Raw genomic sequence first — 25,817 nt, forward strand, 5'->3', positions numbered from 1 at the left:
GCATCTGTGAGGACAGCCGAGCTGCGCGGCCCTGACTGTGACCGTGATTGCAGACAGCCCCACTTCCAAGCAGCCCTGACCACTGCCTGCAGCAGGAAGGCCACTGCGGGCTGCAGCTCACCCAGTTTCATATCCTCCATCCCCTCTCCTGCAGCAGAGCTCAGTGCTGCTGCGCTGCGTTGGAGCTGCGCCGGCACTGCTCGGCCGATGGCCGCATCCCACCCGCGGTGCCATTTGCTGCCGCCTGGAGCCATCAGCTCAGCCCCGCACTGCCCTCAGCCGATGGCAGCGGGCACCTGGCTGCAGCACGGCCTCAGGTGGGCAGGAGAGGGGGGAGCCGTGGCAGGAGCTGCTGCAGCCATGTGCGTGCAACAGGGAACAGCTCGTGACCACAGGAAGACACTGTGGCCAGGACTGCACGAGGGGCTCTGCAGAGAGGAGCTGCCTCCACGCCAAGATGTGAGGGATGCAGCTCAGGGCTCGCCCTGGGGACGGGGGCACAGCGAGGTTGGGTCCAGCTCTGCCCGCAGCCCGTCCATAGTGGGAGCAGGGCTGGGGACCCCTGGCTGTTCCCCCCGTGCTGCCCACGGGCATTGTGCTGCAGCTGAAGGGCAGCACTGGGCACGTTGCTGCATCGTGAGCTCTGCAGCTGCTGCCCCACCTCGCTGCACCCAGAATTAGCTCCGCTCACTGCGTGTTTATGATAAGCAGTTGCTTCCTGTCACTCAGGTGAGTGGGACGACCACCGCCTGGGTGCCAGCACACCTGCAGCCCACAGCTCTCGGGGGCTCCTCACCTCTGCGGGGTGGGGGGAGGGTCTCAGCCCTGCCCAGGGCCCCCCCAGCCTCGGGGCAGCAGGACACACAGCACGGGCAGCAGAGCTGGTTTGCATAGTTCTGAACATTTAATACTCAGTCTCTCTAGCGTTATATCCACATCCATTAAATTAAAAACGGGCTCAGGAGGCAGCTCCTGGCTGATTAAATTACAAGAAAAAATTACTGTGCACCAAAAAGTTATTATAGAAAAATAGTCCTGTGCCCCACCCCCCCCTGCCAGCAGCTCCATCCATGGGCCGGGGTGGGCGTGGGGCAGGCAGGAGCCTGTGCCACAGCCCCGGGGTGCAGCGGCAGCAGACGGCAAAGGAGCGGGCGGCACCAGCCCCCACCACGCAGGGGGTGAGCTGAGGGCGGGGGGTGCCGGGGGCTCTGGGTGGGGAGCAGAACAGATTGTCACCAAGTTGGGGAAAGGCACATCGGGGCCGGGGCAGTGGGGCCGGGGCTGCCAGCACAGCAGGCTCTGCCCGGCCCTGGCAGGGTGCAGGGGGCACCCGCGCTGCCCACCAGAGCCGGCAGCACCACAGCCCTGCCCGGGGCAGAACGGGGCTGTGGCGGAGGGGGGGGGCCCTCCCTGCGCTGGGGGCACAGCCTCGGGCACAGGGGAAGGCATCGCCGTGCCCACACCTCCATCACTGGGCTCCGATCCGCGCTGCAGGTGGCCATGGTGGGACGGGCAGCAGCGGGCAAGGAGGGAGAGGGGCTGAGGCCATTATTGCTGTTGAAGGGCACGGGTGGAGGCAGACAGGCTCTGGGGAGGCGGTGGGGAGCCTCAGTAGCCCGGTCAGGGCAACACCAACAAGGGCGCCCAGCACCCATCCCCGCAGCCGCGTGTGGCCCCCTGCAGCCCCCTGCCCAGGGCGAGGAACGCGACTGCCAGCACAGAGCCAGCGCCGGGGTCTGGCCACACACCAGCACAGGGCACAGCACGGACACGAGGCTGTGAGAGGTGGTCTGGGACGGGGACAGCGCAGGGCTCAGGACGGTACCAGTGGTGGGGAGCCCCAGAATGCCGCGGAGGAGGACGGGGGCAGAGTCCAGGCCCCTCGGCCTCGCCTGCCCCGGCCCCGCGGTGCCGGGAGGAGGAGGGAGGGGCGGAGGGCTCATCAAAGGGCACTTTGGTCTCTGATGAAGGCAGTCCTCTCATTGTGCACTTCGCACTCCTCAATGTCCGACTCAGAAGGGCCCTCCTCCTGCCAGATGTCAGAGGGCAGCCCCTTGTAGGAGATGATGCCGCTGTCCAGGGCATAGACCTTCACGCCCCGCAGGCTGAACCCGGAGCGCACTTGCAACACCAGGAAGACAGTGATGAAGATGACAACAATGAGGACGCAGCTGAGGCTGGCGATGAGGACGAGAGGGTTGGCCGGAGTGGGGGCCTCAGGCTGCCCCTCGCCCTCCGCCAGGGCAGGGGATGCACGGCTGCTCTGCGTCTGGTGAGAGCAGGAGAGGTCCAGGCTGCTGAAGTGGGAGTGCGCGGGGCAGGTCAGGCACTGGTTGGGGCCGGGCCCCGTGCAGGTGGCGCAGGAGGGGTGGCAGGGCAGGCAGAGCTGGGGTGCGATGGGCTCCACGCTGTTCTCCAGGCTGTAGTGTGTGCTCTGCACGCCAGGGGCGAAGCCGGGGGGGCAGCGCTTCAGGCAGCTCTTCTGGTGCAGGTAGTACCCCTCCTCGCAGACTGCAGGAGAGAAGGGTCAGCACGGGGGGGTCCATCCACACACCCATCTCCCCACAGGACCCTGCACTTACCCACGCAGGTCTGACTGGGGGTCAGGGTCTTGCAGCCGCTGCTCTCCAGCTGGTTGGAGAGCCCAGGGGGGTCGGTGGCTGTCCCGTACAGCACCAGCGTGAACTTGGTCAGCGTGCCTGGAACAACATGGGGTGAGCACCAGCAGTGCACCCATGGACCCCACAGTGTGAGGGCGGGCACCAAGAACACCATGAGCTGCATGGGGACCACAGGGACACCTCCATGAACAAGAACAGATGGGGATGCAGCAGACAGGCCACCTCGGAGACCCCCCAGCCCAGAGCAGCTCTGTCCCCTCCCCAGCCCGGTCACTAAACAGCACCAGGAGCCAGCAGGGTGCAGGCACTGCTCTCACTGCTGCATCGAGGTGGTGACAGCAGCCCTACCGTAGTTGTTGGCATCACTAGTGTTCTCAATCTCCAGCAGCCACTCCCCAGAGGGGTCCTCGTCCCACGAGTGCGTCGTCATGAAGGCCCAGTCATTGAAGCCATCAGCCGAGTAGTCGTGGGGCCTGGGGAGGGAGAGAGGGGACTGTGTGGGTGACAGCCGGGGACCCGCTGCCAGCCGCCACCCCACTGCTCCAGCACTGACCTGGCAGCCAGGAGGGTGGAGCGGGTGCCCATGGGGCTGACGAGGTGGATGGCCAGGTCCCCCCGCCGGTTGTACGACAGCGTCAGCCGGGCCTGCGCGTGCTCCAGCCGGCTGATGTAGTTGGCCTTCCCCAGGCAGGCGTCAACCTTCCGCCGCACCTCCAGGCGCTTCCCGATGTCCCTGATGAGGAACAGAGCGAACCCAGTGCTCCCAGTGAGCCTGAGGCAGAGCACAGGGCTTCACGTGCCCCCAGGAGCTCCCAGCTGCTCTCCAGCCCTGCACCAAGTGGTGGAGCTGGAGATAATCCCAGGGCAGCTGACAGCCTCTCTCCACTGCCAGGATGGGGCAGGGAGCAGGCGATCAAGCAGCACATCCCAACTCCCAGGAAACCAGAGGCAAGGAGGGTTTTGCTCTGCTGAGCACGCGTTGAATTGCAGTCTGTGCCAGCTGTGAATGGAGCCTTTCTTCAGCAGCCAAGGGCCAGCTCCACCCCTGCACAGCGTGGCCAGGGATGGACAGGCACGGCCTGCCATGGCCCGCAGCTTGCCAGCCCTGCTGCTGGCACAGGACACGGCCACACGGAGCAGGGATGGGCAGGGATGGGGCTGGCGCCTGCCCACAGGGCCCAGGCCCAGGGGAGCAGGGCAGGGCAGTAGCACAGACGGGGTCTAGCCCTCCCCCAGCCCATGTCCTGCCCCCCAGGCCTGGCACCGCCCTGGCTGCAGACGGGACTCGGCAGATGCTGTGCTGCGGTGGTGGCCAAGCAGGAGTAAAAGGAGCTTCTGTCTGACCCCTGAAAGCCCCTCTGTCTGGTGATGACTCGCACTGGCTGCTCCCAAAACCGCAGCGTCCCAGCCCAGAAGCCTCCTGGCTGCACCCTGCCCAGCCTGGCTGCAGCAGTTGGTGTCCAGAGCAGTTCTGCACTCCCCAGCCCTGCCCCAGCAGCACAGCCCAGCACCCTCCCGTTCCCCACCCGGTGCTGAGCATCTCTTGGCTCCTGCACAGGGCTGTGCACGGGGCAGATGCCAAGCAGCACCTGCCTGGGCTCACCAGCCCTTACTTGGGCTCCGTGAGGACGTCGATGACACACTTCCTCTGAGGTCCCACTGTGATCCAGTTCCTGGCCAGGCTTACCATGGCCCCGGCGTCCAGCAGGCCATAGCCGTAGGAGTGGCTGACTGTAGGGACAGCGGGGTCAGTGCTGCACTCTGAGGCCTCCTGCACCCCAGGGCTGTTGTGAGCACCCAGCCCCCCCCCCCCCCGGTACCTTTGCGGCCAACACCGTTGGTGACCCAATCATTGGCATTGAGGTGCGCCGGCTTTGAGGTCTGCACCACCAGGTGCTGCATGTCCCGCCACGTCAGGTTCTTGCTGTGGGGGGAAGCAAGGTTTAGGTACCAGCAGGAGGACCCCCTGCAGCCCCCAGCCCGGCCCCGCTCTGCACCCCGCCCCACTCCATGCCCAGCCTTACTTCGCCTCCAGGGCAAGAGCAATGATCCCAGCAGCAAGAGGCGCCGAGGCCGATGTCCCCGTGTGTGATTCAGTGCACTTCTGTCTCAGGTCAGTTGTCACCTGCAAGGAAAGGACCCAGTAAGGTGGTGCCGTGCCCCCCAGCCCGTCCCCACAGCCCCTCAGGGCACTCACGATCTGCTTCTCATTCTGGTTGCCACTGCTGTAGGTGGTGGCGAGGGTGGAGGAGCAGGCCTCGCTGTACCAGGGTACGTTGCCGTACTGCGTGGTGCTGCTGATGGACAGTGTGTAGATGCTGTTGGTGTAACCATCACAGTTGCAGCTGTCGTGCTCACGGCCCCCGTTTCCAGACGCCCAGACGAAGATGGAGCCCAGCCCCCCACGTCCCTGACAACAAAGGCAGAGTGAGCACCCGTGGCCACGCAGCACGCAGCTCGTGGCACGCAGAGCACCGTGGGGCACAGCAGGCAGCTGGAACCCAGAGAGAGGCACAGTGCTCCCGGCCCACACGGCAGCACATGGACACAGCAGCGCTGGGAGCTGCCCCGAATGGCACCGGTGGCGGAGGTGCTACAGAATTGGTTCTCCCACGAACAGATGTTCTCCTCTGCTCAGAAATCACCCAGGCTGGCTGCGGGGTTGTGTGCAACCCACAGCACCCTGCATCCCCTTGGCAGCTCTGCAGAGCATTAGTGAGTGCCACAGCTCTGTTCGCAGAGCTGGCACGGCGTGGGGATCTGCCCACGTTTCCACGTGGGGAATCCCAGGAAGAATGCAGCACAGGGCTGCACCATGGCCACGCTGAGGCTGAGCTGGCAGCAGGGGACAGCAGGGAAGGATGGGTGGTGGCGGGGGTGAGCTGAGTGGCACAGAGCCAGGCAGGGCCCAGCGGGGCTCCAGGGAGAGGCTGCCCCACTTCACGTGAGCTTTTGGAGCACAGAGAACAGGGCGGCTCCAGTGAGAGGAGCACCCGGCACAGGAGGGGCCCTGACTCAGAGCCACAGTGCAGGAAGAACCAGAAAAACCAACAGAGCCTGATCCCAGAGATGAGCCAAGAGACAGCTCACTGAGGGAAGGCTGTGACAACACGGGAACTCAGCCGGCCCCAGGAAACTGTCACTCACCTGGCTGACCCCTCGGAAGAATGCCTCCTCCGCCAGCCGGGCCGGGCCATCCACCGTCTTGCCATCATCCTCAGGGCCCCAGCTGGCACTGTAGATGTGGATGTGGTTGGGATTGAGGCCCAGGGAATGGGCCTCCACAGCATCCGTCACCTCCCCATCCAGCATGCGCACGCCTAGGGCCAGAGAGCAGACATCACGGGTGGCCACGCTCCATAGGTCAGCGGTGCCGCCAGCGAGAGCTCTCAGTGCTGCTGGAGCTGCAGGCTGTCACAGGCTGCTCCGCCAGCACCGAGGGCGCAGGCACTGCTGCGGCGCGTGACAGGATGGCACCCACCTCCAATCCGGGCATTGTAAGCCACACCAACGCCACAGATCCCATTGTTTGCTACAGCAGCGACTTCCCCAGCGCATCGAGTGCCGTGCCTGCAGTTAGAACAGCAGCAAGCACTCAGACGGGCAGCGAGGAGCACAGTGCTGAGCAGCAGCTGCAGATGGCAGGGCTGGCATCCAGGCTGTCTCCATTCCCCCATATAGGGCAGCTGACAAAGCCCAACCCACAGAGACGGGCACTGCAGTGCTGTCCCTGAGGACGGGCACAGCACAGTCCACGCTAGCTCTGGGTAGCTCCACAGGATGTTACTGGTGTTAGAAAGTGAGGGGGTGGCTCTGCATGGGGCATCACTCCCATGCCCTCTTGAAATCCACAAGGGCCAGTGCTGCCCACTGAGTCGTGGCTATACCTGGGCTCTGCCATTCTCACCTGTTGTCATTCATCTGTGTGTAACGGGGCTGTGGGTCTGGGTCCTGGTCATTGACATCAAAGCTTGCCCCTGGATCCTGGAAGGCAGACCTGGCAGTCAGAAGTGCCTGCCTTGGCCAGCAAGCCCCACCTCCCCAGTGCCACGCTGGTACCACATGCCCCAGTGCTGGGCTGAGTCAGGGAGCACACTTCCAGCTCGCCCCCATTGCTGTCCTCTACATGCCCCCATGGCAGGCACAAACCCTGCACCTGCACCATGCAGCTCTGGGGCTGCAGTAAGCAGGCACCAGCCCTGCCTGCACAGGCTCCAGTGCACCACCCAGGGATTGCCCCACACTTACATAGTTGGCCTCCAGGTCAGGGTGGTTCTTCTCGATGCCATCATCCAGGATGGAAACCACAATGCCCTTGCCCGTGTAACCCTGCTCCCAGGCCTGACGCACATTCAGGTCCCGCTGGTTTGTGTTGTACTGCAGAAAGAAGTCCTGACACCATCAGCTATGCCCAACTGCTGGTGCTGTGATGGGTATCACAGCCAAGAGCAGGTACCACCTCCACACCCCTCCCTCCACACTCACCAGGTACCACTGCTGCGGGAACTTGGGGTCTGTGGGCTCCATGAAAATGTCTCGCTTGGTCCTGCGCTTTGCCACCTGCTGCTCAAGCCAGTGCACCTGGCACAGAAAGGGTATGAGGATTCCCTCTGCTCCCACTGCCCTCCCTGTGCCCAGAAAGCAGCCAGCAGTGCCAGTGCTGCAGCGTCCCAACCAGCCACCCCTCCTGGCCTCCCCTGCCCCGCGTCAGCCTCACTGACACCACACAGGAGCACACAAGGCAGAGCACCAAGCTCTGCTGAGCAGTGAGCACCTGGCAGCCGCCACGCCGCACGCCCTGCTGCACCCGGAGCGGGCAGACTGTGAGCGTGCCCGGCTGCTGGGCTGCAGCCAGGGCTGCAGCCAGGGCACAGGGATGGCTGCCATCCTGCCACACCGCTGTGCTGGGAGTCCCAGGCGTAAGGATGGAGAGCCCTCCAAGGGGCCACAGCTGCCCTGGGGCCATGGCAGCCTGCAGGCAGCAACGCTGGCTCTGCCTCTCTCTGCCCTTGCTGGCCACGTGCTCCCTGGCTCCCCGTGGCCTCTGAATGCATAGCATCGGGGCAGCTCACCCCGTTCAGTGCCCAGTGCCGACCTCATGCTGGGCAAGGGGTCGCACAGGCAGCCCCCCACCTACCTGTGGCTCCCGCGCCAAGCGGCTGTGCCAGGGCTGGTGGGGTGAGAGGGAGCGCTTCACCACCGCGCGGTGCTGGAAGTGGTAATAGTCACCGAAAATCTGGAGCAGGAGAAACACAATGGATATAAGTGACCAGCCTCCCTGGTACCCCATCCCACACCGGCACCCTCAGCCCCAAATACCAGTAAGTCTCTAATAGTTCAACCAAAATACACGCAGGGCAGGGGGAGCTGAGCTTCTGCTCTTCCTTATGATTTCCTAAGAAAGGGCACTCTCTGAGCACCTGAGAAGCACTGGTTCCTAATCTGTGTATCTGTCCCACCCAGGACAGGCACTGCCAGTTACCGAGCCATGAAATGCTGTCCTGGTTCAGCCCCCACACACATGGACATGGCTTAGGCTCAGGGCAGCTACACAGCCACCAGCACAGCCTCATCTGGTCCAGAACGTCTTCCAGCCTCCCCACCAGTTATTTTAACACTTGAAGCCCTCTCCAGTGCTGCCGTGTCCTCACCCCTTCCTGCACGTCCTGCAGGCCATGTGGGGGAGAGGGGCTATGCTGTCACCTGCCTGCTGGGAGCCAAGGTATCACCAGACCACTCAGACTGCTGAGGGCTGAGGATGACCCTCCTTCTGAGCACCCCAAGCTGCAGCACAGCAGCTTGGTTACAGTTAAGGACAGCCCCAAGAGCTTATCAGTGCTCTGCAGATGTGTGTAACCATCCTGGCAAGCACACAGCCAGCCTGAGCCAGGCAGAAGGAAGGATGTCCTACACGGCTGAGAGGGACCTGCAGCCACAAGGCAGCAAACCCCAAGTGCCACACTACATCCCAACACATTTCAGTGCTCTTCAGGGTGCAGGAACACAGTGCAGCACCTGTGGAGGAGGTTGTTCAATCCCCCCACTCCTGCCTGGAGACACAGGCAGCAAGACAAGGCCCTGCACAGGGTGAGGAATCATTCACCCCACAGATCTGGGTAGAGACACCCCTGTGCCAGGCTGGCTTCCAGCACCCTCACCCCTCTACAGGAATGAACAGAGCCCCGATTGTTCTGCAAGGAGAGCTTGGCTCTGCCTGGTCACTTGGCTGGATTAGGTCTGTACAAACGCTGCAGTGACAGCCAGGAGCTGCCAGCCCACGCGCTGCCATCCTAATCCCACGGTCCCTGTCCTCAGCAAGGACGGCGCTCCCCCCAGCCCCGTGCAGCCCCACTGCTCCATGTGCCACATGTCAGTGCTGACCCTGTGCGAGCGGTGCTGACTTGCACAGCTCACCCCGTACTGCCCATGACTGCTCCTTGACTCTGACCCGCATCCCACAGACACTGTCCATTTGGTCCTCTGCAAGGCCACTGGCCCCGGGCACACGGCCGCAGATTGCAGTCCGTTCCCGGCTCCTCTGTCTCTGCCGGCCCAGGGGACCGCAGTCCCACGGCCGCCGCCCACCCAGGCTCTGCGGGCAGAGGTGGGGCCAGGGCACGGCAGGACAGCGCATCTCCGAGGGCAGCGCCCAGGCACCCACGGAGGGCAGGGTCCTCCCAGACACGGACCCGGGGCCCCTCCCTGGGGCACAGCCAGAAGCGCCTGCTCCTCCCACCTCCTCCCGGCTGAATCCTGTCCCACTGCACCAGCACTCCGGGAACAACTTCTGGGGAGCGCAGTGCTGGCCGCCTGCGCACCACTCAGACACCTCCACCAGCTCCGGGCTCCATCCTGCAGCAGACACCAGGATGGGCTGCGGGGCGGCAGAGACGTGCCCCGACCCGCTTGGCTGAGCCCACAGCTCCTGCAGTGGCTCTGCTGTGGGCGCTGCCCTGCGCCTGCTCCACCGCAGCTCAGCACTCGGCAGGCAGGGATCCAGGGGGCCGAAGGGAGCTCAGCCCCATGCTTCATTCTCAGAGGTCTCATCAGCGGGACCTGGACAATCAGAATGAGCCCAAATCTCTTGAAGAGCTTGACACACACCCTTCCTCCCATCTTGCACAGGGGGCTCCCTGAACAAGGTACACCCACAGCCGTGCCAGGGCCGCGTTCGGGTGGCAGGACGAGCCATGGCCAGCTGCCGTGGCCGTCATCCCCACACTCCAGCAGCTGGCTCCCAGCAAGGTCCTGACACCGCAGCCACAAGTTGTGCAACTTCCTCTGGGATTTCACCCCTCACTTCCTTCCTGCTGGAGCCAGCATGGCCCAGCCAAGTGCCTGGCCCTGGGACAGCGGGCTCTGCGTGCCGGGGCGGCAGCGTTCACCCCAGCACCCACATGGTGCCAGCAGAATCACGCAGGCTCTGACCCGCCAGCTGCCGATCCCACCATTCACACCGGCACCATGGCACCCACCAGTCCTTCCTGGCCCCACGGCTCACCCCAGGCTCCAAGCAGCAGCACCTAGCTCCCTCCAGCCCAACGGCTCCAGAGGAGCTGCTTGGCCAACAAGAATGGCACATGACACACAAGAGGGTTGTGTGTCCTGAGCTCCACAGAGCGCAGTCTGAAGACCTGAGCCCTGGGAAACAGCCAGGACCACAAGGAACACAGTCCCTTGGTCCCCAGCTGCAGGGATGGCACTGACACAGCCCCGTTCCCACGCTGTCTGACAGCAGAGAAAGCTGAGTGCAGCGGGACCTGCTGACACAGAACTGCTGAAGGGCAGCACAAGGGCCAAGGACATGCAGTGCTGTCAGACCCTCTGCCCCAGTGAAGCCTGGAGGCCGCGCCACGCTCAGGCACCGCTCCCCTTCAGCAATGTGCAGTAACCTCAGCGCTCCCAATTTGGGACGGGCTTTTCCCCCTTCCACCTCCCACAGGCAGCGCAGTCAGTGCTCTTCCCAGACAGGACTGCAGCAAAGTGATGGGGGACACCACTCCCAAGGGGAAAGGGGAGAGAGGGACTTACCGGGCCCAGGTTAAGGAATCCATGCTTCCTGGCCAGCCGGTTGGCCTCCAGTGGCCCGGCAGGGACAAGTACAGCCCAGGTGTTGGTGTAAACGCGCTGGGCCAACACCTCTCGGGCCAGGAGAGCAAGGGCAACCACCAGAGTCCAGAGCAGGAGCAGCGAGCAGGGCCTCAGATCCATCAGAGTATCGGGGGTCTTCTACCAGAGCACGAGGTCCAGGCGGCGGCAGCTCCCACGTCAGCGCCCTGCGGCACACCGGGCCCCGCTCTGCCCCACTGGCCCCTGCACAACCCAACAGACCATGGGGATGGGGCCGTGACGGCGGCGGGAGGGCGGCAGCGGACACAGCACCGGGACGGCAGCACAACCTGTGGGAGACAGAGGGTGCTCAGAACAGGACAGGGCTCTGCCAGCACTGCTGCGGCCCATGGCTCCAGGGCTATCAGGAGGGCTCTGCAGCGGCACAGAGCTGCTGTTTACCTCACTTATTGCCCAATGTGTACTTACGGTCTAAGCTTACAACCATGGAAGGCAGAGCAGGAGACGGGCACAGAAAGAGGGGAGGAAGTGGAGGCTGTGCTTCCTGCTGCTGCCTAGCATGGACAGGGCATGGGGCTGGGAGCTGCTGGGTGAGCCCTGCCGGCCTCATGCCGGAAGGCACAAGGAGATGAATTCAGATGCTGTGCTGGGGACCTGAGCATCAGTTCCTGGATGGGGAGCAGGAAGCCCCTGCCCAGCATGCCTGAACGCAGGGATCTCCGGGCACAGCAGGATAGCTCCCTGGCCATGGGGGCACACATGGGACTCCCAGACATAAAAACACCAGCTGCAGTGAGTAAAAGAGAACAGCAAAATGGGGAGAAGCAGCAGGAGCCTTTGCCCTCAGCTCACAGCACTCCAGGCCCAGCATCCCACAAGCAGACAACAATCCGGCAGCGATGGCCGCAGCACCCAGTGCTGTCTATCACCATCTGCAGCTGTGCCCTTCCCCAGGAGCACAACATGGTGACACCGGTGTGACTCATCTCTAAAACTGAGAGGAAACAGGCAGAGGGATAGGGAAAAAGGTGCACTATCACCTCCGGCAGCACGGCACAGCCAGGAGACACCTGGGGGTGCGCAGAGGTCACCAGAGGTGTCAGAGGCTCTGAGGGGCCGGGCAGTGCTGGGGCCACGGGCAAAGCGCGGATCCCCTCAGCAGCCCGTGCCGGTGCTCCGGGCAGCGCAGCAGCCCCGATGCCAGGCAGGCAGGAGCCGCGGTCCGGGGCCGCGCCACGGCCTAAAGCGCAGCTCCCGGAGGACAGAGCTCCCCGATCCCCGGGGGAGGCGAACAGCGGCCGGAGATGAGCGGCGGCAGAGCCCGAGAGGACGGCGTGTGCCGGCGCGCAGCCCCCTCCCCGAGCCGGGCACCGGGCACCGGGCACCGGGCACCGGGCACCGGGCACCGCTCCGCGGGGCAGCGCGGGAGGGCCGGCTCCCCCCGCCCGCAGCCCACGCACCCGCAGCGCTCCGTCCGTCCCGGGGCAACGAACGGCGACGCGGACTCGGGCCCGGAGCCCCGCGGGGACTGCGGAGCGGAGCGCCGGACACGGCCGCGCAGATTTTGCCCCGCGGGCGGAGCGGGGCGGGGTAGAGGCGGCAGCGCCCGCCCGAGGGGCTCCGTGCGGCGGCCCCTCCTCCTCCCGCGGCCCCGCCGCCCCCGAGCGCCCCCCGCCCGGAGCTGTCAGACCCGGCCCGGCCGTCCCCGGCCCTTACCGCGGCGGCGCCGCTTCGCTCCCGTCCCGCCGGCGGCTCGGGCCCTTCTGTCGGTGGCGCCGCGTCACGGCGCGGGGCAACCCCGAGCGCCCGCCCCGGAGCCGGGCCCGGCCCAGGCAGGGGCGGCCGGGGCGGGCGGCGGGGCCGCTTGTTTACCTCGCGCAGCTGTCAGCGCCGCCCGCTCGGCCCCGCTCGGCTCGGCCGCCACGGCGCACCCGGCCCGGCCCGGCACGGCACGGCGCGGCACGGCCGCCGCTCCGCCGGGCGCCGCCGGATGCCGTCACCGCCGCCCGCCCCGCCCGCCCCGCCGCGGCACCGGCGCCGCCGGCCCCCCCCCGGGTTCGGCCGCCGTGTGCTGCCCGGACGGCTCCGCAGCGCGAGGGCCGGGGCCGGGGCTCGGCTCCCCGCGGCGGCCGGGGGCTCCCGAGTCCCTCCCGGGGCCGCGGTTGAACGCAGCCCGGGAGCGGAACCGCCTCGTGGCCGGCCCGGATCCCGCGGGGAGCGCCGCGCGAACGCAGCACGAGGAGTGCGCGGGGTTCGGTTGGAAAGGGCCGGGAAGCACCACGGCGTCGGTGAGGTTGGAAAGGTCCCACCGCCACAAGAACCCTCCGCTGCAGGTTCTGGTTTCGGGAGGGTCCCTTCCACCCGGGGGGGAGAGGCTGCAGCGTCCCGGCCGCACTCACAGCCCCGCACTGCAACCCCCCGTGCACAGCGGTGTGTGCCAGCAGCGGTGCCGAAGGCGGCACGAGGAGTGGAAGCAGCAGCCCCGGACTGACCTGGATGCTCCCTGCTGCAGAGGGCTCTGCAGGCGCCCGATAGGAGCAGCCCTTATATCTCCTGACAGAGGAGGAAGTCACCGAGATACCCTGATCACGTCGCGGAGCAGTGGCAATCGCACAGGAAGCAGTCACCTTGGTAACTGCGATGCTCAGAACAGCCCAGAAAATCTGGCATAGGGTCGCTTTCTTTGTTAAACCGGGTTAATAGTGCAGGGCAGCTCCCGCATACAGTGCATCACCAGGAGCAAGGTCCAGGTGCCCGCTGCACCCTGTACAAGGCTCCACATCTACCCCACACCTGAGAGGGAGAGGAGATCCCAAACCTGTCCTACAGCCCCCACAGTCTGCCCCAGCCTTGCCACATGGCTTTGCTTCAGAGCCGTTCTGAGGAGCCCCAGCTGCGGCGCGGTGGGGATGGAGCCATGCACACAGCCCTCATGACACATCAGAGTGGAGCCAACAAAGGCCTCTTGTCCCACCACCTTATCTCAGTGCTCTGGGGCAGGAGAGCGGGAAGCACCTCTCTCTTGCACAAGAGGTTGGCTTCGTATGTGTATGGCCACTCCTCCTGCCAAAAATAACACCACACACCTGCAGGGCCAGCACCTGTGAGGAGCACAGACCCTCCCCTTGAACATTCCCCCGTTTCTGTGGCCTGGACTTGGAGGCCTCAGCATGCCCCAGGGGTCGCCGGTGGGCGGCACAGCACCGTGTGCCACACGATGTCCCATGGCTTCCCCCACTGAACCACATACTGCAATCAATAGAAACTCACTTTCATGGAAAAATAAGGACAATGTTTGGCCTTCTGGCTGCAGGTTGCACAACCTCCAACAGCGACGTAGCTGCTGGCACTTTGCAGAAAGCAGCACTCTGCTCCAGACACCCCCCCCGGGGGTGGGCTGGGAGACACTACAGTGCTGGGACAAAGTGGGCAGCAGGGCAGGGAAGTCGGGTAGGAAGGCCTGTGCCCCCAGAGAACCGAGAAAACCAAACAGAAGGCGCCAATGGCAGACGGACAGCGGCTCCATCAGGCGCTGCTCGCTGAGCGGCCCCTAGGAGGAGTGTGGGGAGCCAGGGCAGCTGCGGGGGCTGCGCTGCGTGGCCCGAATTGGTTGGGAGTCTCTGCTCACACAACACTCCCAGACAAAACATGGGGCTACGGCCTCGTGCAGGGGGCAGGGATCCAGCCCTGACCTTGCCCAGCAGCGCAGCCCGCAGACAAACAGCAGTGGCACAGCGTGTCTCAGTAACTTTATCTGCTTTCTGCCTTTGTCATCAACCTCCACAGGGCTGATGAAGTATCACAGCTGCAGCTGCCACCTCCAGCCCCCGTCTGCTCTGCAGCCATCCACGGGGAAGGACACTCACCTGATATGAGTGCGCTGCTTGGGTTCTGAGCACACTGTGGTCGAGGGAAGGCAGCAGAGCCCACACACACCCACCAAGACCCCCTCACCGCATGCTTCAGTGGGCTGAAGGCATTCTCAGTGCTGCTGCCAACCTGTGTCCTCTGTCCCAGACAGCACTGCAGGGTCCTGCTGGGAGAGCCCACCCACTGCTCCCAGTCCCTCACCCCTACTGCAGCAGTGTGTGCCTCCTGCAGCTCAGACGCAGCTCTGTGGGACACAGGGCAGAGAAGCACATCCAAGGGTCAGGACAGCTTCTTGTCACAGCATCAAACCCCTGCGGCACAGCACTGAAGCCAGCCAGGAAAAGCATTTCCCTGTTTGCTGAGGTCTCAAGTTTAGCTTCACCTGATCAGGACATAATATGCTTTGTGTGCAATTCCTAAGCTTTCCTGTAGCCATTGTGCCTAATTGTTTCACACACTGAGTCATATGTTGAAGCTCGCTCCTTGCCATGGTGACACAGGAACCATTAGGCGGGAACACGCTGTGATAACCACACAAAATTGATATCTCATCTGATGATCAGGAGCAGAGCAGGAGCTAGGAGCAGAGCTCTAATTGTCATCAGGACATCAAGGCCAGGAACACCAGGAAGGACTTCCCTACTCCCAAGCACTGCTGCTGCAGGAGCACAAAGATGCCAGTGCCCAGTGGAGCTCAGCACAAGCTGCAGGGGCACAGGGACAACTGCAGCACTGGGGTTTATCTGCATGCACAGCAGAAGCACAGGGACCCCAGAGCAGCCAACAGCTCTGCCTGGGCCTGGTCAGCAGAAGCTGTTCTCCCACCACCGCACCGGCAGGGTCAGGCTCACCCAGGAGCCACTGTGCCCCAGAGAACCCACCTTGCCAACACAAGTAAATAAGTTCATAAGTTCATAAGTTCATAAGGTTGGAAAGGACCTATAAGATCATCTAGTCCAACCATCCTCCTATCACTATCTCTACCCAACTACTAAATTAAGTCCTTTAGCACCTCATCTAAACGCTTCTTGAACAGCGCTAGGGATGGTGCCTCAACCACCTCCCTAGGCAGGCCATTCCAGTGCCTGACCACTCTTTCAGAAAAGAAATGCTTCCTGAGGTCTAATCTAAATCTTCCCTGGCGCAACTTGTGGCCATTCCCTCTCGTCCTGTCATTACTTATCAGGGAGAAGAGGCCTACCCCCTCCTCACCACAACCCCCCTTCAGGAAGTGGTAGAGTGCAATAAGGAATGCCGAGGTGAGTCCCCAGGAGCCCATCCTGCTGCCAGCCTTGGCACCCCCGCACTGATTTCTCAGAAGATAAAACCTCTTTCTTTCAAGAAGGCACCAGAGCACTGCAGATGCTGATGTGGCAGTTGGTGACCCAGTTCTGCCCAACTTCAAGAGAAATCTTATCTCCTGCGGTTGGGTGCTACCGCATGGGCAACTCCAATGTGTCTGCTTTCCTGTGAAACCCATCTGGTGGGCAAGGGCACACTGACGTGGGCAGCACCACGCTGTTTACAAAAACCTCTCCTGTTTCCACGAAGAGGCTGCGCCTGTGGGCACTTCCCTTTTTCCCCTGCTGAGCCGACGCTGCGGGGAAGCCCTGGCAGACAGAGGGCAGAGGGAAAGCCCCAGGGAAAGCTCTCCAGCGCTGATGCTAGCCCCAGCCTACAGCCCCCACCCCTACGGCAGCGCTGCAGGAGCAGCCACACAAACAGCGGGGGCCAGAACGCGGGGGCCGGGCCGGGCCGGGCCGGGCCGAGCCGAGCCGAGCCGAGCCATGCCCAGCCCCGCAAGCCGCCGGAAGTGACGTCCACGTTGAACGTAACTTCCGGTCGATTGCGACGGACGGGGGCGTTCCATGTCCGTTGCGCCGGCGGAAGGGGCGGTTCAGTTCTGGGTGAGCGGTGCTCGTCCCGTCCCGTCGCCGCGACCATGGCAGTCCCCAGCGCTCTCGTGAAGCAGCCCCCCATCCAGTCCACGGCGGGCGCCGTGCCTGTCCGCAATGAGAAGGGTGAGTGGGGGTCCCGGGAGAAGCGGGGTGCCCGGGAACGGCGGCCTTGCGAGCGCGGCCTAGCGGCGGCCTGCCCAGTAACGGCCTGCCCGCCCGGCCGCAGGCGAGCTGTCTATGGAGAAGGTGAAGGTGAAACGGTATGTGTCGGGAAAGCGGCCCGACTATGCGCCTATGGAGTCCTCGGAGGAGGAGGATGAGGAGTTCCAGTTCATCAAGAAGGCAAAGGAGCAGGAGGTGGAGCCCGAAGAGCAGGAGGAGGAGGTCGCCAACGATCCTCGGCTGCGGCGGCTGCAGAACCGCATCACTGAGGATGTGGAGGAGCGGTGAGTGCTGATCTGGGGGCTGTGCTCTTCCCCACATTCCCCCACAGGTTTGCCTTTTTGGGTTGGTGCATCCAAGCAATGTCTTTTCTTTGTATGCTTTGTGGTCCCAGATCTGTCATTAAAAACAGATCACAAGGATTTCTCTTCTTGCAGTCTCCTCGTGTTCAAAGCATTGTAGTTGCACTGAGGTTTGTTGCAGGCTGGCAAGGCACCGTAAAATTGTGGAGCCTGAAGTGGTTGGAGAGAGTGATTCTGAGGTAGAAGGTGAAGCATGGCGCGTGGAGCGAGAGGACACCAGTGAAGAGGAAGAGGAAGAGATCGATGATGAGGTATGCTTGTAGAGCTGAACAGTGTGGCCCGAGGGGACTGGAATTGGCTTTTGTACAAACTTGTGAACTGCGGTGGGACTGGGTGAATATAGGGACCCAAGGCACAGCCAGCTGTGGTGTGACCCCAGCTTGTGGGTTATGGGGCACTAGGGAGGTCACCTGCATGCTGAGGTGAGGGCTCGTAACCAGCGAGCTTGACGTCATGCTTTCTGTATGGAAAAAGGAAGGAAGCAGTAGTGGGGCTGGTTGGCTGAGTCTGTGTTTGATGTGTCTCCACTAGGAGATCGAGCGTCGGCGTGGGATGATGCGTCAGAGAGCGCAGGAGAGGAAAACTGAGGAGCTGGAAGTGATGGAGCTGGAAGATGAGGGCAGATCTGGAGAAGAATCTGAGTCAGAGTCTGAATACGAGGAATACACAGACAGTGAGGATGAAATGGAACCACGTCTCAAACCTGTCTTCATCCGCAAGTAGGTGGCACAGCTGCATGGGCCAGGTACTGTATGGGAATTGCTGCTCCAGCTCCTGCATCAGGGGAGAGCAGTGCCTGACCTGGCAGGGCTGGTTCTGAGAGGTAGCAGAGTTCCAACCGGGGACTTGGGGCAGGTACAGCACAGCAGGAACCAGGCAGTGCACTCCGTCACATTCCACAGTCAATGGCAGGGTCTCCCATCACCTTTGTGCGTGTTCGTAGCTGTGAGGAGAACAAGTATGGTGGTTCATGCATGGGCAACATCAGAAAGGAGAGAGCCTTGGAACTTGGCCCTGCCATGGAGGGCTCAAGAGCTAAAAGAGGCTGCACTGTGGGAGCAGAAGTCTGCAATGGCTGAAAGGCTTAAGGCTTTTGTCCTGCTCACAGGAAGGACCGGATCACAGTTCAGGAGCGAGAAGCAGAAGCCTTGAAGCAGAAGGAGCTGGAACAGGAGGCAAAGAGACTAGCAGAGGAGAGGCGCAAGTACACACTCAAGGTACCGTGGGACAGGCAGGGGCATGCGTGCTGGGGCAGCCTCTGCAGAGAGCTGAGCTTGCTCTTGCTTCAGATTGTGGAAGAGGAAGCAAAGAAGGAGCTGGAGGAGAATAAGCGCTCGTTGGCAGCACTTGATGCTCTTGATACAGATGATGAGAATGATGAGGAGGAGTATGAGGCTTGGAAAGTACGTGAGCTGAAGCGCATCAAACGGGATCGTGAGGAACGAGAAGCGTAAGTAGTGTCTGCTTAAGGTGGGAGAGTCCCTGTAGTCCCAGGCCCTGCAGGATGGTGGACAGCTGAGATGTCTCTTTCTCAGGCTCTGTTATGGCAGCATCAGAAATGTCTCTTGAGAAACCACCCCTGAGGTGTTTTACTCCATTATGGAGTCAGTAAACATATTCCTTCAGAAGGTCCCGGGTAGCAGCAGTGGTCCCATCCCAGGAGGGCACTGGGGGATGCAGGGGCTCAGGGTTTCTCTCCTGTTCAGCATGGAGAAGGAGAAGGCAGAGATTGAGCGGATGCGGAACCTGACAGAGGAGGAGCGCCGTGCTGAGCTGCGAGCCAACGGCAAGGTCATCACCAACAAGGCAGTGAAGGGCAAATACAAGTTCCTGCAGAAGTATTACCACCGTGGAGCCTTCTTCATGGTGAGTGCTGCTGCCAGGCCTGGGGCTGTGCAGGGCCACGCGGCTGCTTTGAGGGAGCTGTCCCTAGTGGTACCCAAAGAAGGGCTGACCAAGCTCACAGGGCAAGAGCTGGCTGGCCCTCAGTGGCAGCGTGCTGCTGAGGTGAACGAGGTGATCTGAGATGCCTGTCAGGTCTGGCAGGCGGGATGAGTAAAGACATGAGTGCAGTTTGTTGGGGACTTGCTGCAAGGAGCAGCAGACCCAGAACAGTTGGCTTTTGGTAGCTCTTCTCCACTTCTGTCTTCTGATGCTCGCTGGAAACTTGCAAGTCAAGCAGGTGTGTCCTTCCTCTGCAGGATGAAGATGAGGAGGTGTACAAGCGGGACTTCAGCGCCCCAACCCTTGAGGACCATTTCAACAAAACCATCCTGCCCAAAGTCATGCAGGTAGGTGTGGCAGGTCTGTGTGCTGCACTGGTGCAGCTGAGGCCGCTCAGCTGGGGCTCCTGCACTCCAAAGGGAAGGAGCAGAGACGTGCCAGGGTCCCCACATCTCACCCAAATGGCTGCTGACAATCCTTCCTGCCTCCCAGGTCAAGAACTTCGGGCGCTCAGGGCGGACAAAATACACACACTTGGTAGACCAGGATACCACGTCGTTTGACTCTGCTTGGGGCCAGGAGAGTGCACAGAACACTAAATTCTTCAAGCAAAAAGCAGCAGGCGTCCGTGATGTCTTTGAGAGACCCTCAGCCAAGAAGCGGAAGACCACTTAAGGGAGCACACCAGAGGGTATCCTGTGCTGGGCAGAGGCACTGCTTTTTCAGCTGCCCAAGAGCCTGGGCAGGAGCAGCAGGGACAAAACACTGCACCAGGACTCATGCCACAATAAGCTGTTCCTCTGTACCCCTGCACTGTGTCCTCCCTGTTGATGTGGCATGATCCATGACCTGCACTGCAGGGACTCAGCAGATTTCATCACTGGCTCTTGAGAAAGATCATTTCCAGCCATGCTGAGCAGCCTCGTGGTCATGTCACCTTCCCAGCAGCCTGCAAGAGCCTCGGCAACACCAGACCAGCTGTATGGCAGCACAGCACCCCCTGCTCCAGCATCCCCTCCTTCAGAGGAGCTAGCAGACACTTGCACCTGTCTGCTCCGTAGTATTTATCCATTCTTCGTACCTTTCTCCGGTGTCAGTTCGGATCCTCTTATGGCTTGGAACAGCTGTGACACTGTCTCCTAACCCTGTTTCTGCAGGGCTTGACTTTTCTACCTGTGCAGGGGGATGGGATTGTTTTGATTAAAGCAGTTGTTTTCTTACAAGTTATGGTAGTGGTGTCTGTGGCAGAGCAGGCCAGGCACTGGGCTACCCTGAAGTGCTTCCCCTCATCTTAACAGGGCAGCAACACAGCTGCTGGAGCAGCATCCCCCCACCATTAGCAGCAATGGGCTTGGACAAAGGTAAGAGGCCCAGGGAGACACATCATTGATGATCAGGGTTCCTGCCCACGCTCAAGAGGTGGGCAGAGACCGAGGGGCAAAGGGAGCAGCTCATTTCCACCTGGTCTGCCCATCCTGCTGTGGTGGGGACCATGACAGGAACTGCTGTCAGGGCAGAGCCACTGCAACAGAGAGAAAAAGCCTGTCTTGGGGTAGCCTGACAACCCATGAGAATCCTGGGCAAGCTCACTCATCTGTAGGCACGAACCAGCAGTCACAGCGTTGTCCACACCCTGATGCCACATCCCCATGTTATGCCCATCACCAGGTGCTCTGCCCAGCAGGGGAAGTGCTTGGTGCTGCATGAACCACAGGGACAGCCCCTTCTCACTGGTGCCTTTATTCAATAAGTTAACATACGACGCCTCCAGCCAAGGCCACGGTGCTGCTCCCAGAACGGGGGAGCCCATGCTCAGTTGGTGAGGGTGATCAGTGCTTCCACCACGTTGCCCATGTGCTCCCGTAGACTACGCTCTGCAGCTGCCCGTGAGATCTCCATCTCATTCATCTGCAGGGAAACAGCCACACTTCAGTACAACAGACATGAAACCACCAGCCAGGGTGGAAGAGGGAGGATCAGCTCAGCGAAGGACACCCCTCTGTGCCACAGCTGACTGCCAGAGTGCTTCCAGGCCCTGGCTACCCCCGAGGACTGGGACATGCTGGCACCAACTCAGCTTCCTACCCCTACTTACAATCAGCTCCAGGTCTTCTTTTTTGATGGTGACTTTGGCCAATTCCTTCTCCCTGTAACCAGAGGTACAACCGACTACCAGTAAAGGGCAGCCCCATTTGGCCCCAAACCACAGCAGAAGTGACTCCGTGCAGGAGCACCACGTGCACCCCGCAGACCTCCACCCACGGTAGAGGGGCGGTGGCTGCAGAGGAGCAGCAGGAAGCCGAGGCCGAGCCGAGAGGGCGCGGGCCGCGGGGCCGCCTCTGGAGCCACGCGTGGGGAGCGCGGTTACCTCTCCTGCTTTGCCTTCTGTTCGCGGGACCGCCGGTCTCCGATCACCGACATGGCCTGGTGGAACGAGCACAGTCACCTCGGGGCGCGGAACCCGGCGCGTTCCCGAGCAGCCCTCCCCGAGCAGCGCCCGGCCCGCACCGTCTCCAAGTTGGAGCTCTGGATCTCCTTCTCTTCCGCGTAGTCCGTCACTCTTTCCAGGTCCGCCGCCCCGCTGTCATGTTTCCGCGGCTTCTCGGCCGCCCTTCCTCCCGCCCCATCGCTGCCCCCGCCGGACCCGTTAGGCTCAGTCTCCAACTCCAGCTCCACGTCTCCCTCCGCCGCCATTACACCTCCTCCGCGCGTTACTTCCGGCGGAACCAGCGAGGCGGGTGGCGCGGGCTAGAGCGGCAACTCCTATACCCGCAAGGAGGAGAGAGCGCCCCCCTACGGCCGCCCGGGCCTCTGCGCGACCCCCAAAGCGCCGTATTCGCTCATCCGCGGCCCGCAGAGCCCCAGCAGCGCCTCAGCTCCCCATGGCCGCGGCTCCGCGCTTCGTCCTGCCCCGTGCGGGGCAGTGGTGCCTGTGGCGCGGCCCATGTCAGCCCCTCCGCAGTGAGCAGATGGCGGGGCGGGACGAGCTGACAATCCCCTTAATCCCATCAGGGCCCAGCCGAGACCGGACGGGTCATGGCGGGCACGAGGGCGCGCGGCCTCCTGCGCTCGCTCCCGGGCCAGGTGGGCGCGGCGGGGCGGGGGGCGGCGGGGCGGGGGGGGTCGGTTTGGTGCTGACCGTGTTCCCGCAGCTGTGCTGTGGCTGCGGCCCCGGCAGAGGGCTGCGCGCCTCCACGGGAACCCGCGTCCTCTACACCGTCCTGCACGTCCTGGCCTCCGCCGTGTGCTGCCTCATGCTGTCCCGCACTGTGGCTCAGGCCGTCAGGGAGAAGGTGAGCGCAGGAGCGGCATCGCGGGCTGCCGGGGAGGGACAGCTGTGCGGGAGGTGCTGGCACGCCCCTCGCTGCTGTGCCCGCAGATGCCATTCTCGGGGGTGCTGTGCCGACACCTGCCCGGCGGCACGGACTGCACGCAGCTCGTGGGCTCCTCGGCCGTCTACCGGGTCTGCTTCGGCACCGCCTGCTTCCACCTGGCACAGGCTGCCCTGCTCCTCAACGTGCGCTCCAGTGCTGACTGCCGTGCTCAGCTCCACAACGGGTGCGGGCTGGGATGGGACCGGGGCTGCGGGTGCTCTGGGGGCTGCCGGGTGACACAGAGCTGGGTCTCCCTGACGCCTGCTGCCCGGCAGGTTCTGGTTCCTGAAGCTGATGGTGCTGGTGGGGCTCTGTGCCGCCAGCTTCTTCCTCCCTGAGGACAGCTTCATCCAAGGTATGACCCCCCCCTGCCCAGGCCAGTGCCCACCTGTGGTCCCGTGGCCCCAGACTCGTGCCAGCTTCATTGCCGCCCCCTGCAGCGTGGCACTACACAGGCGTCTGTGGTGGCTTTGCCTTCATCCTCATCCAGCTGGTACTGATCACTGCCTTTGCACACACCTGGAACAAGAACTGGTGAGTGCTGGATGGTTGGGTGGGCACCTGAGTGCTGCCAGCTCTCACCGCTTTCCCTGCAGGCTGACAGGAGCAGCACAGGACAAGCGCTGGTACCTGGCTGTGCTGCTGGCCACCACCGCCTTCTACACCCTCGCCTCTGCTGCCTTCTCCTTCCTCTACAAGTACTACACCCACCCGGCTGCCTGCCAGCTCAACAAGGCACTGCTCGTTGTCAATGGCAGCCTCTGTGGCATCATGTCCTTCATCTCTATCACGCCCTGTGTGCGACTCAGTGAGTACCACATAGCATGGCACGGCATGGCATGTCACAGCTGCATTGCAGGGCTGGCTGCATCTTGGGGCCAGGAGTGTGGCTTCAGGCTCCCAGCTCAGCATAAATAAGCACATGTCACCTGGGGAGCATGCAGCTCCCTGGGACTCCCTCTGGCCCTGTGCCATGCTCTGAGCAGGGCTTTGGGCATGGGAACTGACCCCTCTCCTTGCAGGGCAGCCACGGTCAGGGCTGCTGCAGTCCTCAATCATCAGCTGCTACATGATGTATCTCACCTTCTCTGCACTGTCCAGCCGCCCCCCAGAGAGAGGTGAGTGCTCCCACTGCTGCAGGCAGCCAGCTGCTGAGGTGTGAGCCTGCTCTCACCTCAGCCTCCCTACAGTGCACTACAAGGGGCAGAACCTCACCGTCTGCTTCCCGGGCATCCAGCAGGATGAGCTGCAAACAGAGGACACCACTGTCGCCGTCCTGGGGGCTGCCATCATGTACGCCTGCGTGCTCTTTGCATGGTGCGTGCCCAGCGTGGGGAGCAGGGGTAGTTGGCACATCACAGCCCTGGCCCTTTCAGGGCACAGCCTGCCTTGCAGGCACCACATGGGGACGCTGTCCCTAGCCCATGGCATGGCCAGCAGAGCTGGGGATGTGCCCAAGGGCATGTGTAGGTGGGTAGCCTGGTGTCCACAGGTCAAGCATGGCAGATCTGCTGCTGCCACGATGATCCCAGGTGCCAGATGTGAGGGTGGGCAGGAAGCCTGGTGCAGATCCTTGTGTTATGCTTTTCTGTGTCTCTGTCGTGCACAGTAATGAAGCCTCCTACCTTGCTGAGATCTTTGGGCCCCTCTGGATGGTCAAAGTCTACAGCTTTGAGTTTAAAGTGAGTACCCCTATCAGTCCCCCTTGTCCTTCTGCCACAGGCACCCAGACACAGCACCTGGAGTCCTCCTGAGCTCTAGGTCTGGTCCTGGGCCTTGGCAGAGGTTGGTTTGCCCATCCTGTGCACACCATCTGTGCTAGCACCCTGCAGCCAGGCAGCCCTGGCTCAGTCCAGATGCTGTGGAGCTGCCCAAGCAGGGGCTGTAGTGGGGTCACAGGTCACAGCCTTATCTCCTTTTACCAACTTGTTTCTCTGTCTCTCTGCACAGAAACCCTCTTGTTGCTTCTGCTGCCCAGAGAAGATGGAGGAGGAGCTGAGAGGTGGGTGCAGGATGGGTACAGCAGGTCAGGGAGAGGCTGTAGTAACATACAGCCTTAGGTGCTTGTGTCAGATGCTGGAGGTGCTGGCGAGGGTGGTGCAGGAGCTGCCATCAGCCTGCACTCCCTCAGGTGCTGATCAGGAGCAGACATGTGAGCAAGAGGAGGAGCCTGTCGGAGGACAGTGTGTTTTCCAGGATGAGCGAGACCGTGTGGTCTACAGCTACTCAGCCTTTCACTTTGTCTTCTTTCTCGCCTCACTTTATGTCATGATGACCCTCACCAACTGGTTCAGGTAGGGCCTATGCTGCTGGCCACGCCACTGTCCTTGCTCCATTTGCCATATTGCTTGTGTAGCACCCACCGCAAGCTGCCCCACCTGCTCTGTCACCCAGCCAGGTCTGACCTGCTCCGTGTGGCTGCAGCCACCAGGTGCTTGTCACCAGAGCAGGCCAGCGTCACTGACCTGGCCGTGTCTGGGTAAGCCCTGCACTCACAGGCCTGCACCACTTCACCCAACAGCCTCTGCCAAAAGCAGCTGGTGCTGCCACAGGGTGAGGTCCACAGGGTTGGGGTCCCCTGAGCAGGCAGGACATGGCCAGAGACGTGCAGCCGCTGGGACTGGGGGACAGCAGGCGATGCTGCATCCCACACACACCAGTATGTCCCTGCTACTTCGTGGCTGTCCTCTCCCTGCAGCTATGAGAGCGCAGTGCTGGAGACCACCTTCACGCATGGCAGCTGGTCGACGTTCTGGGTGAAGGTGGCCTCGTGCTGGGCCTGCGTCCTGCTCTACCTGTGGCTGCTGCTGAGCCCTCTGTGCCTCCGTGGCTCCCCACAGCACCGGCGGAACAGCCCAGCGCTGCGCACTGTGCGGCGGCGGCGTGCCCCACACCGCATCAGTGTCTCCACGTAGGCCCTGCTGGGATGGACTGTGCCCGGCCCCGTGCATGGTCTTTGCCGTGCCACGTGCCCTGGCCTCACTGGTCCCCTCAAGTGCTCCTCACCCCGGGTCTGAGGAAAAGATGTCATCTGAGCACAGGAGGAGGACCCGTGCTGCACCAGCTCCAGGGACACGTCCTGCTCTGATCTGGAGCCACCAAGGGGCCGTCCCGAGGTGCTCAGCTTCCAGCCATGGAGGCAGCTCCTGCCCCTGTGCCTGGCTGCCAGGCCGCTGCTTGGCCCACGCCTGGTGAGGAGCAGCGCTCCGGTCCGTCTGCTGCCGTGTCAGCTCACCTGCCTGGCAGAGTGGGTATTGTAAATAGCTCCATAAATACATTTGTTAAACATAAATCACTGATCTGAGTCTGTGCCACCTCCTCCACGTGCATGCAGCAACCACGGGGCTGGGCACGCCCGGTGCCAGCATCATCACCGGCCCCAGTTCTTGCAACAGCAGCAGCCCTGGGGACCACGGCCCCGCCGTGCCACACGGAACCTTCCCTTCACCCGTTCGGTTCTCTGTGACCGAGCCCAAGCCCGCCAAGAACAGATGGACTCAGCCCCTGGCACCTGCT

At 62.6% G+C, this 25,817-nt stretch overlaps 4 protein-coding genes across 6 annotated transcripts; 2 read left to right on the plus strand and 2 right to left on the minus strand.

Annotated features, from left to right (window-relative positions):
* Positions 1-880: 880 nt before the first annotated feature.
* Positions 881-13,271, minus strand: FURIN (furin, paired basic amino acid cleaving enzyme). Of its 3 annotated transcripts, XM_065734167.1 has the most exons (16): positions 12,408-12,487; positions 10,653-11,020; positions 7,759-7,857; positions 7,107-7,202; positions 6,870-6,998; positions 6,529-6,605; positions 6,103-6,191; positions 5,769-5,941; positions 4,819-5,031; positions 4,646-4,746; positions 4,442-4,545; positions 4,235-4,352; positions 3,175-3,354; positions 2,970-3,094; positions 2,583-2,699; positions 881-2,511 (listed from the first exon to the last, which is right to left on the minus strand). In XM_065734167.1, the coding sequence occupies exons 2-16, from the start codon at positions 10,830-10,832 to the stop codon at positions 1,943-1,945; spliced, it is 2,370 nt and encodes a 789-aa protein (XP_065590239.1). In that variant the 5' UTR covers positions 10,833-11,020; positions 12,408-12,487; the 3' UTR covers positions 881-1,942. The 3 variants fall into 3 exon arrangements, with proteins under 3 accessions (XP_065590239.1, XP_065590238.1, XP_065590237.1); XM_065734166.1 differs by lacking the exon at positions 12,408-12,487 and adding an exon at positions 13,184-13,271 and having other exon boundaries at positions 4,646-5,031; XM_065734165.1 differs by having other exon boundaries at positions 4,646-5,031; positions 12,408-12,489.
* Positions 13,272-16,501: 3,230 nt separating this feature from the next.
* MFAP1 (microfibril associated protein 1) lies at positions 16,502-20,144 on the plus strand. Its single transcript, XM_065734179.1, has 9 exons — positions 16,502-16,582; positions 16,686-16,905; positions 17,105-17,234; positions 17,515-17,702; positions 18,092-18,200; positions 18,273-18,433; positions 18,690-18,849; positions 19,185-19,274; positions 19,420-20,144. Exons 1-9 carry the CDS (start codon positions 16,504-16,506, stop codon positions 19,600-19,602), a joined length of 1,320 nt encoding a protein of 439 aa, XP_065590251.1. The 5' UTR covers positions 16,502-16,503; the 3' UTR covers positions 19,603-20,144.
* Positions 20,145-20,651: 507 nt separating this feature from the next.
* Positions 20,652-21,642, minus strand: HYPK (huntingtin interacting protein K). Its single transcript, XM_065734184.1, has 4 exons — positions 21,436-21,642; positions 21,296-21,351; positions 21,023-21,074; positions 20,652-20,835 (listed from the first exon to the last, which is right to left on the minus strand). Exons 1-4 carry the CDS (start codon positions 21,619-21,621, stop codon positions 20,740-20,742), a joined length of 390 nt encoding a protein of 129 aa, XP_065590256.1. The 5' UTR covers positions 21,622-21,642; the 3' UTR covers positions 20,652-20,739.
* A 254-nt stretch (positions 21,643-21,896) lies between these two features.
* Positions 21,897-25,347, plus strand: SERINC4 (serine incorporator 4). The gene is made up of 11 exons (XM_065734362.1): positions 21,897-22,220; positions 22,307-22,485; positions 22,577-22,656; positions 22,742-22,835; positions 22,898-23,109; positions 23,324-23,419; positions 23,492-23,618; positions 23,911-23,983; positions 24,252-24,303; positions 24,433-24,595; positions 25,000-25,347. The coding sequence occupies exons 1-11, from the start codon at positions 21,897-21,899 to the stop codon at positions 25,214-25,216; spliced, it is 1,617 nt and encodes a 538-aa protein (XP_065590434.1). The 3' UTR covers positions 25,217-25,347.
* Positions 25,348-25,817: the final 470 nt, after the last annotated feature.

This window comes from Cyrtonyx montezumae, unplaced genomic scaffold (genome assembly GCF_038088225.1).
Source record: "Cyrtonyx montezumae isolate F1298 unplaced genomic scaffold, pur_monq_1.0 scaffold_17, whole genome shotgun sequence".
NCBI classification, from domain to species: Eukaryota; Metazoa; Chordata; class Aves; order Galliformes; family Odontophoridae; genus Cyrtonyx; species Cyrtonyx montezumae.